The following is an 11,214-nucleotide window of genomic DNA, read 5'->3' as shown; positions in this document are numbered from 1 at the left end:
TATTCCCCTCTGGGCTTGGTTGGGTCTCAGCAAAGCAGATACCTGGGACTGTATAGGGGTTAAATGTAAAAACGGCTCCAGTTCCGTTATTTTAAGGGTTAACAAGGGTTTGAACAATTCCTTCATACTTTTTCACATATTCAGTAATAAAGTGTGTTCAGTTTAAAATTTAAAGTGACAGTAACGGTTTTATTGTAAAACGTTTTTTTGTGCTTTGTTGACAAGTTTAAGCCTGTTTAACATGTCTGAACCATCAGATAACGATGTTCTATATGTATGAAAGCCAAGGTTTCTCCCCATTTAAATATATGTGATAATTGTGTCATAGTGTCCAAACAAAGTAGGGACAATAATGCCATAGATAATGATATTGCCCATGATGATTCCTCAAATGAGGGGAGTAAGCATGGTACTGCATCATCCCCTTCTGTGTCTACACCAGTTTTGCCCACACAAGAGGCCCCTAGTACATCTAGTGCGCCAATACTTATTACCATGCAACAATTAACGGCTGTAATGGATAATTCTATTGCAAACATTTTATCCAAAATGCCTACTTATCAGAGAAAGCGCGATTGCTCTGTTTTAAACACTGAAGAGCAAGAGGACGCTGATGATAACTGTTCTGACATGCCCTCACACCAATCTGAAGGGGCCAGGAGGGAGATTTTGTCTGAGGGAGAAATTTCAGATTCAGGGAAAATTTCTCAACAAGCTGAACCTGATGTTGTAACATTTAAATTTAAATTAGAACATCTCCACGCACTACTTAAGGAGGTATTATCTACTCTGGATGATTGTGACAATTTGGTCATTCCAAAGAAATTATGTAAGATGGACAAGTTCCTAGAGGTTCCGGTGTCCCCTGATGCTTTTCCTATACCCAAGCGGGTGGCGGACATAGTAAATAAGGAGTGGGAAAGGCCCGGCATACCTTTTGTTCCTCCCCCTATATTTAAGAAATTATTTCCTATAGTCGACCCCAGAAAGGACTTATGGCAGACAGTCCCCAAGGTCGAGGGGGCGGTTTCTACTCTAAACAAACGCACTACTATTCCTATAGAAGATAGTTGTGCTTTAAAGATCCTATGGATAAAAAGTTAGAGGGTTTGCTTAAAAAGATGTTTGTTCAGCAAGGTTACCTTCTACAACCAATTTCATGCATTGTTCCTGTCACTACAGCTGCGTGTTTCTGGTTCGAAGAACTAGAAAAGTCGCTCAATAAAGAATCTTCGTATGAGGAGGTTATGGACAGAGTTCAAGCACTTAAATTGGCTAACTCTTTTATTTTAGATGCCGCTTTGCAATTAGCTAGATTAGCGGCGAATAATTCAGGGTTTGCTATCGTGGCGCGCAGAGCGCTTTGGCTAAAGTCTTGGTCAGCGGATGTGTCCTCCAAGACCAAATTGCTTAACATCCCTTTCAAGGGTAAAACACTGTTTGGCCCTGACTTGAAAGAGATTATTTCAGACATCACTGGGGGAAAGGGCCACGCCCTTCCTCAGGATAGGTCTTTTAAGGCTAAAAATAAGCCTCAAATTCTACACCCTCTAAGTAAGAGGGTAATACTTCTCAAACCAAGCCAGCCTGGAGACCGATGCAAGGCTGGTACAAGGGTAAGCAGGCCAAGAAACCTGCCACTGCTACCAAAACAGCGTGAAGTGTTGGCCCCCGATCCGGGTCCGGATCTGGTGGGGGGCAGACTTTCTCTCTTTGCTCAGGCTTGGGCAAGAGATATTCAGGATCCTTGGCGCTAGAAATAGTTTCTCAAGGTTATCTCCTGGAATTCAGGGAACTACCCCCAAGGGGAAGGTTCCACAGGTCTCAATTATATTCGAACCAAATAAAAAGACAGGCATTCTTACATTGTGTAGAAGACCTGTCAAGAATGGGAGTGATTCATCCTGTTCCATTAGGAGAACAAGGGATGGGGTTTTACTCCAACCTGTTCATAGTTCCCAAAAAAGAGGGAACATTCAGACCAATTTTAGATCTCAAGATTCTAAACAAGTTTCTAAGGGTTTCATCGTTCAAAATGGAAACCATTCGAACGATCCTTCCTACCATCCAGGAAGGTCAATTCATGACCACGGTGGATTTAAAGGATGCGTACCTACATATTCCTATCCACAAGGAACATCTTCGGTTCCTAAGGTTCGCCTTTCTGGACAAGCATTACCAGTTTGTGGCACTTCCATTCGGATTAGCCACTGCTCCAAGGATTTTCACAAAGGTACTAGGGTCCCTTCTAGCGGTGCTAAGACCAAGGGGCATTGCAGTAGTACCTTACTTGGACGACATCCTGATTGGGAACAATAATAGTTTCCTTAGAAATGGAGATTTTTCTGACAGAGGCCAGAAAATCAAACTTCTAAGCTCTTGTCAGGTACTTCATTCTGTTCTTCTTCCTTCCATAGCGCAGTGCATGGAAGTAATAGGTTTGATGGTTGCGGCAATGGACATAGTTCCTTTTGCACGAATTCATCTAAGACCATTACAACTGTGCATGCTCAGACTGTGGAATGGGGATTATACAGACTTGTCTCCGACGATCCAAGTAGATCAAAGGACCAGAGATTCACTCCGTTGGTGGCTGACCCTGGACAACCTGTCACAGGGAATGAGCTTCCGCAGACCAGAGTGGGTCATTGTCACGACCGACGCCAGTCTGGTGGGCTGGGGCGCGGTCTGGGAACCCCTGAAAGCTCAGGGTCTATGGTCTCGGGAAGACTCTTTTCTCCCGATAAACATTCTGGAACTGAGAGCGATATTCAATGCTCTCAAGGCTTGGCCTCGACTAGCAAAGGCCAAATTCATAAGGTGTCAATCAGACAACATGACGACTGTTGCATATATCAACCATCAGGGGGGAACAAGGAGTTCCCTGGTGATGGAGGAGCATCCGGGGGAGTGGGAACTCCATCCGGAAATCTTTGCCCAAATAACTCAATTATGGGGCATTCCAGACATGGATCTGATGGCCTCTCGTCAGAACTTCAAGGTCCCTTGTTACGGGTCCAAATCCAGGGATCCCAAGGCGACTCTAGTGGATATAATAGTAGCACCTTGGATCTTCAACCTAGCTTATGTATTCCCACCGTTTCCTCTCATTCCCAGGCTGGTAGCCAGGATCAATCAGGAGAGGGCTTCGGTGATCTTGATAGTTCCTGCGTGGCCGCGCAGGACTTGGTATGCAGACCTGGTGAATATGTCATCGGCTCCACCATGGAAGCTACCTTTGAGACAGGACCTTCTTGTTCAGGGTCCATTCGAACATCCGAATCTGGTTTCCCTCCAACTGACTGCTTGGAGATTGAACGCTTGATTCTATCAAAGCGTGGGTTTTCAGATTCTGTAATAGATACTCTTATTCAGGCTAGAAAGCCTGTAACTAGAAAAATTTACCATAAAATATGGAAAAAATATATCTGTTGGTGTGAATCTAAAGGATTCCCATGGAACAAGATAAAAATTCCTAAGATTCTTTCCTTTCTACAAGAAGGTTTGGAGAAAGGATTATCTGCAAGTTCTCTGAAGGGACAGATCTCTGCTTTATCTGTTTTACTTCACAAAAGGCTGGCAGCTGTGCCAGACGTTTAAGCGTTTGTTCAGGCTCTGGTTAGAATCAAGCCTGTTTACAGACCTTTGACTCCTCCCTGGAGTCTTAATCTAGTTCTTTCAGTTCTTCAAGGGGTTCCGTTTGAACCCTTATATTCCGTAGATATTAAGTTATTATCGTGGAAAGTTTGGTTTTTTGGTTGCAATTTCTTCTGCTAGAAGAGTTTCTGAGTTATCTGCTCTGCAGTGTTCTCCGCCCTATCTGGTCCATGCAGATAAGGTGGTTTTGCGTACTGAGCCTGGTTTTCTTCCGAAGGTTGTTTCCAACAAAAATATTAACCAGGAGATAGTTGTGCCTTCTTTGTGTCCGAATCCAGTTTCAGAGAAGGAACGTTTGTTACACAATTTGGACGTAGTCCGTGCTCTAAAATTCTATTTAGAGGTTACTGAAGGTTTCAGACAAACATCTTCTTCGTTTGTTGTTTATTCTGGTAAAAGGAGAGGTAAAAAAAGCAACTTCTACCTCTCTTTCCTTTTGGCTTAAAAGCATTATCAGATTGGCTTTTGAGACTGCCGGACGGCAGCCTCCTGAAAGTATCACAGCTCACTCCACTAGGGCTGTGGCTTCCACATGGGCCTTCAAGAACGAGGCTCCTGTTGACCAGATATGTAAGGCAGCGACTTGGTCTTCATTGCACTCTTTTGCCAAATTTTACAAATTTTATACTTTTGCTTCTTCGGAGGCTATTTTTGGGAGAAAGGTTTTGCAAGCCGTGGTGCCTTCCGTTTAGGTGACCTGATTTGCTCCCTCCCTTCATCCGTGTCCTAAAGCTTTGGTATTGGTTCCCACAAGTAAGGATGACGCCGTGGACCGGACACACCTATGTTGGAGAAAACAGAATTTATGCTTACCTGATAAATTACTTTCTCCAACGATGTGTCCGGTCCACGGCCCGCCCTGGTTTTTTAATCAGGTCTGATGAATTATTTTCTCTAACTACAGTCACCACGTTACCATATGGTTTCTCCTATATATATTTCCTCCTGTCCGTCGGTCGAATGACTGGGGTAGGCGGAGCCTGGGAGGGACTATATGGCCAGCTTTGCTGGGCTCTTTGCCATTTCCTGTTGGGGAGGAGAATATCCCACAAGTAAGGATGACGCCGTGGACCGGACACACCGTTGGAGAAAGTAATTTATCAGGTAAGCATAAATTCTGTTTTTTCCTGTGATCATACGTTTTCTAGAGTTATAGTCTCTCTTAAAGGCAAATGCCTCTGCTGTTAGCCTGTGCTCCTTTCACAATACATTTTCACACTCCTGCAGATCACATGACTGTGTCTTTAAAAAATTTTTTGGAGTTTTTGGTGCATGCAAGTCGTTAAAGGGACAGTATAGTCAAAATTAGACTTTCATGATTTAGAGCATACAATTCTGAATTTTCTTTGTTCTCTTGGATTCTTTTTGTTGAAAAGAATACCTAGGTAGGCTCAGGAGCAGCAGTGCACTACTGGGAGCTACCTGGTGACTGGTAGATGCGCATACACATGCCTCTTGTCATTAGCTCACCCAATGTGTTCAGCTAACTCCCACTAATGCATTGCTGCTACTGAATTTGCTCTTCAACAAATGATAGCAAGAAATAAAGGACAATTGCTAATAGAAGTAAATGAGAAAGTTATTTAAAATTGCATGTTTTATCTGAATAATGACATAAGGATTTTGACTTTACAGTCTGTTTTAAAGGGACACTGAAACCAAATTTTTTCTTTTGTGATTCAGATAGAGCATGAAATTTTAAGCATCTTTCTAATTAACTCCTATTATCAAATTTTCTTCATTCTCTTGGTATCTTTATTTCAAATACAAGAATGTAAGTTTAGATGCCGGCCCATTTTTGGTGAACAACCTGGGTTGTCCTTGCTGATTGGTGGATAAATTCATCCACAAATAAAAAAGCGCTGTCCAGAGTTCTGAACCTAAAAAAAAAAAAGCCTTCTTTTTCAAATAAAGATAGCAAGAGAACTAAGAAAAAATGATAATAGGAGTAAATTAGAAAGTTGTTTAAAATTGCCTGCTGTATCTGAATCATGAAAGAAAAAATTTGGGTTCAGTGTCCCTTTAAGATGCCATTTCAGCGGAAAGTGTAACATTTGTTGTTTATTAGCTGCTGCTTTTGTTTGCCGGATTAAAATACTTCTTTAGTATTTTCCATAGACCATAATTCCAGAGTTTGCTCATTACAAAGAAATGACCTTATAGCCCATCGTAATCATTATTTCTCTCAGTATATCAGGTAAGATTATTTCTTATTCAGTATAGAGAGACCATGTCTAGATATAAACTACTTATTACGTCTGGTAAACAATCATCTTTCTTAACATTAATCCTCAGATATTGACCAGTTCACTGAGAAAGGAGGACTTTCCTTCTCTTTGTTACTTTGGGCAACACTGAATTCAGCCTTTGTCATGGTTGGTTCTCTTATCGTAGCTTTTATTGAAGTAAGTGACCCACCCAGAAACTGCTTAACACCCCACATTTACTGTGGTCATGTGTGCGCTTGTGAGTGATCATGCTTTGTCGTGTGTGTGTGTGACTATATGTGTGTGCGCTTGTGAGTGATCATGCTTTGTCGTGTGTGTGTGTGTGTGACTATATGTGTGTGCGCTTGTGAGTGATCATGCTTTGTCGTGTGTGTGCTTGTGAGTTATCGTGCTTTGTCGTGTGGGACTATACATGTGTGTGCTTGTGAGTGATCATGCTTTGTTGTGTGTGTGTGTGTAGGACTATACGTGTGCGTGCTTGTGAGTGATCTTGCTTTGTTGTGTGTGTGGGACTATACGTGTGTGCTTGTGAGTGATCAGGCTTTGGCATGTGTGTGTGTGTGTGACTATAAATGTGTGCGCTTGTGAGTGATCATGCTTTGGCATGTGTGTGATCATGCTTTGGCACGTGTTTCTCTGTATGCGTTTAGACCTACCTATGCATGTGGGAGTTGGCTTCAGTGGGTGTATGTTACTAGATTATCTACATGATTGTACCTTACTTTTCCTGACACATTATAATTGCTAAGCTAGGTATGCGTGCTACAGTGTGTTGAGTAACTAAGCAGTGTGTGCGATTGTCTACTAGTGTTGAACACGTCAGTGCCTCATTGTGTGGTTTTTCTGGGGATGAGTAATTCTGCCGTTAATATATGTGAGTTTTGTCTTGATGAGTTTCGAGCGCTTTCAAAAATGTGTTCAGTAATTATTTGAAAAATATGTTTTCTTCTATAAGGTACGACGAGTCCATGGATTCATCCTTTACTTGTAGGATATTATCCTCCTGCTAACAGGAAGTGGCAAAGAGCACCACAACAGAGCTGTCTATATAGCTCCTCCCTTAGCTCCACCCCCAGTCATTCTCTTTGCCAACTCTAAGTACTAGGAAGGGTAAAGTGAAAGAGGTGATAAAATATTAGTTTTTAATTTCTTCAAGCAAGAGTTTTTTATTTTAAATGGTACCGGTGTGTACTATTTACTCTCAGGCAGCAGATAGATGAAGACTTCTGCCTGGAGGATGATGATCTTAGCATTTGTAACTAAGATCCAGTGCAGTTCCCACAGAGGCTGAGGAGTACAAGAAACTTCAGTGTGAGGAACGTTTTCATGCTATACAGCAGTGAGGTATGTTCAGTCATTTTTTTCTGGAGAGACTGTGGTATTTCAGAAAGGCTGACAGTATCCCCATGAGGGTAAGGGTAAGCAGTAATCCTAAGAGCTAATAAGAAGGGCATTACTAAGCTTGCATAAGGGGCTAATTACAAAAATGGTTGACACTGAGTTGTGAATGTTTGTGGGCAAAATTTTTATGAACTGGGAGTGCTGTTAACGTTTTGTGGGCAACTTTATTGAGGGTACACTTGGCTTATTTTTTGGGTCTCAGAACCCACATGGCTAGTTTAAAACTACTCTGGTGCGGTTCTTTGAGGCTGTAGAGACATTGAGTGAGATGGGCGGGGCCTATTTTCGCGCCTGAGATGCGCATTTATTTTCACTCAGCAAGCTCTAACTCCTGAGGGCCCTGGTGGATGTTTTGGGCCAAATCGAAGCTTTAACCCCATATTTACTATCCCTGAGGGCAGGTAGGGCTATGGCAGGGCTGTGGCAAGGTGCTGTTTTTTTTTCCGGATTTAGGCCTAATTTCAATCCGGTTTGCACATTAAAGGGTTAAATGTTAAATTTCCTTGTGGGGCAATCTTAACTACATATATTGTGTCTGCTTGCAAAAATTTGAAAAAATTGGTGCATTTTAAAGCAGTTTTGCAGAACGTGTATGCTTTTTTTCTCTTAAAGGCGCAGTACCGTTTTCTCTTGTTAAGTGTATCCAGTCCACGGATCATCCATTACTTATGGGATATTCTCCTACCCAACAGGAAGTTGCAAGAGGATCAACCACAGCAGAGCTGCTATATAGCTCCTCCCCTAACTGTCATATCCAGTCATTCTCTTGCAAGCCTCAACCAAGATGGAGGTCGTAAGAGTGTGGTGTTTTATACTTAGTTTATTCTTCAATCAAAAGTTTGTTATTTTTAAATGGTGCCGGAGTGTACTGTTTATCTCAGGCAGTATTTAGAAGAAGAATCTGCCTGCGTTTTCTATGATCTTAGCAGAAGTAACTAAGATCCATGGCTGTTCTCACATATTCTGAGGAGTGAGGTAACTTCAGAGAGGGAATGGTGTGCAGGTTTTCCTGCAATAAGGTATGTGCAGTTAATATTTTTCTAGGGATGAAATTTGCTAGAAAATGCTGCTGATACCGAACTAATGTAAGTAAAGCCTTAAATGCAGTGAGAGCTACTGGTATCAGGCTTATTAATAGAGATGCATACTCTTATAAAAATGTAATATAAAACGTTTGCTGGCATGTTTAATCGTTTTTATATGTATTTGGTGATAAAACTTATTGGGGCCTAGTTTTTTTCCACATGGCTGGCTTGAATTTTGCCTAGAAACAGTTTCCTTAGGCTTTCCACTGTTGTAGTATGAGTGGGAGGGGCCTATTTTGCCGGGTTTTTGCACAGCAAAAATTACAGACACAGACATCCAGCTTCTTCCTGCATGATCCAGGACATATCTGGAGGGCTCAAAAGGCTTCAAAGTCGTTTTTGAGGGAGGTAAAAAGCCACAGTAGAGCTGTGGCAGTTGTTGTGACTGTTTAAAAAAAAACAAACAAACAAAAAAAAAACAAGTTTTTGTCTTTTATTATTCCGTTTTGGGTATTAAGGGGTTAATCATCCATTTGCAAGTGGGTGCAATGCTCTGCTATCTTGTTACATACACTGTAAAAATTTCGTTATTGTAACTGCCTTTTTTCACTGTTATTTCAAATTTTGACAAAATTTGTGTTTCTTAAAGGTGCAGTAACGTTTTTTATATTGCTTGTAAACTTGTTTAAAGTGTTTTCCAAGCTTGCTAGTCTCATTGCTAGTCTGTTTAAACATGTCTGACACAGAGGAAACTACTTGTTCATTATGTTTGAAAGCCATGGTGGAGCCCCATAGGAGAATGTGTACTAAATGTATTGATTTCACCTTAAACAGTAAAGATCAGTCTTTAACTATAAAAGAAATATCACCAGAAGATTTTGACGAGGGGGAAGTTATGCCGACTAACTCTCCCCACGTGTCAGACCCTTCGCCTCCCGCTCAGGGGATGCACGCTAATATGGCGCCAATTACATCAGGGACGCCCACATTGATTACCTTGCAGGACATGGCTGTAATCATGAATAATACCCTGTCAGAGGTATTATCCAGGTTGCCTGAATTAAGAGGCAAGCTCGATTGCTCTGGGGTTAGGAGAAATACAGAGCGCGCAGATGCTGTAAGGGCCATGTCTGATACTGCGTCACAATATGCAGATCATGAGGACGGAGAGCTTCAGTCTGTGGGTGACATCTCTGATTCGGGGGAAACCTGATTCAGAGATTTCTAATTTTAAATTTAAGCTTGAGAACCTCCGTGTGTTGCTTGGGGAGGTATTAGCTGCTCTGAATGACTGTAACACAGTTGCAGTACCAGAGAAATTGTGTAGGCTGGATAAATACTATGCGGTACCGGTGTTTACTGATGTTTTTCCTATACCTAAAAGGCTTACAGAAATTATTAGCAAGGAGTGGGATAGACCGGGTGTGCCTTTTTCCACACCTCCTATATTTAGAAAAATGTTTCCAATAGACGCCACTACACAGGACTTATGGCAGACGGTCCCTAAGGTGGAGGGAGCAGTTTCTACTTTAGCAAAGCGTACTACTATCCCGGTTGAGGACAGTTGTGCTTTTTCAGATCCAATGGATAAAAAATTGGAGGGTTACCTTAAGAAAATGTTTATTCAACAAGGTTTTATTTTACAGCCCCTTGCATGCATTGCGCCTGTCACGGCCGCGGCGGCATTCTGTTTTGAAGCCCTGGAAGAGGCCATCCATACAGCTCCATTGACTGAAATTATTGACAAGCTTAGAACACTTAAGCTAGCTAACTCATTTGTTTCTGATGCCATTGTTCATTTGACTAAACTAACGGCTAAGAATTCCGGATTCGCCATCCAAGCGCGTAGGGCGTTATGGCTTAAATCCTGGTCAGCTGACGTGACTTCGAAGTCTAAATTACTCAACATTCCTTTCAAGGGGCAGACCTTATTCGGGCCTGGTTTGAAGGAAATTATTGCTGACATTACTGGAGGTAAGGGTCACACCCTTCCTCAGGACAGGGCCAAAGCAAAGGCCAAACAGTCTAATTTTCGTGCCTTTCGAAATTTCAAGGCAGGTGCAGCATCAACTTCCTCCGCTTCAAAACAAGAGGGAACTTTTGCTCAATCTAAGCAGGCCTGGAAACCTAACCAGTCCTGGAACAAAGGCAAGCAGGCCAGAAAGCCTGCTGCTGCCTCTAAGACAGCATGAAGGAACGGCCCCCTATCCGGCGACGGATCTAGTAGGGGGCAGACTTTCTCTCTTCGCCCAGGCGTGGGCAAGAGATGTTCAGGATCCCTGGGCGTTGGAGATCATATCTCAGGGATATCTTCTGGACTTCAAAGCTTCCCCTCCACAAGGGAGATTTCATCTTTCAAGGCTATCTGCAAATCAGATAAAGAAAGAGGCATTCCTACGCTGTGTGCAAGACCTCCTAGTTATGGGAGTGATCCATCCAGTTCCGCGGACGGATCAAGGACAGGGTTTTTATTCATATCTGTTTGTGGTTCCCAAAAAAGAGGGAACCTTCAGACCAATTTTGGATCTAAAGATCTTAAACAAATTCCTCAGAGTTCCATCTTTCAAAATGGAAACTATTCGGACCATGATTCAAGAAGGTCAGTACATGACCACAGTGGACTTAAAGGATGCCTACCTTCACATACCGATTCACAAAGATCATCATCGGTTTCTAAGTTTTGCCTTTCTAGACAGGCATTACCAATTTGTAGCTCTTCCCTTCGGGTTGGCTACAGCCCCCGAGAATCTTTACAAAGGTTCTGGGCTCACTTCTGGCGGTTCTAAGACCGCGAGGCATAGCGGTGGCTCCGTATCTAGACGACATCCTGATACAGGCGTCAAGCTTTCAAGTTGCCAAGTCTCATACAGAGATAGTTCTGGTATTTCTGAGGTCGCACGGGT

General features: G+C 42.4%; 1 protein-coding gene across 1 annotated transcript in view; it reads left to right on the top strand.

Annotated features, from left to right (window-relative positions):
- CLCN7 (chloride voltage-gated channel 7) overlaps positions 1 to 11,214 on the top strand; it is a 373,281-nt gene that overhangs the window by 61,603 nt on the left and 300,464 nt on the right. The window contains exon 6 of the mRNA XM_053694644.1: positions 5,953 to 6,062. Within this exon, the coding sequence (XP_053550619.1) occupies positions 5,953 to 6,062 (110 nt within the window). The remainder of the gene's footprint in view (positions 1 to 5,952; positions 6,063 to 11,214) is intronic.

Source organism: Bombina bombina, chromosome 11 (assembly GCF_027579735.1).
Source record: "Bombina bombina isolate aBomBom1 chromosome 11, aBomBom1.pri, whole genome shotgun sequence".
NCBI classification, from domain to species: Eukaryota; Metazoa; Chordata; class Amphibia; order Anura; family Bombinatoridae; genus Bombina; species Bombina bombina.
This window is presented reverse-complemented; position numbering and strand designations above follow the sequence as displayed.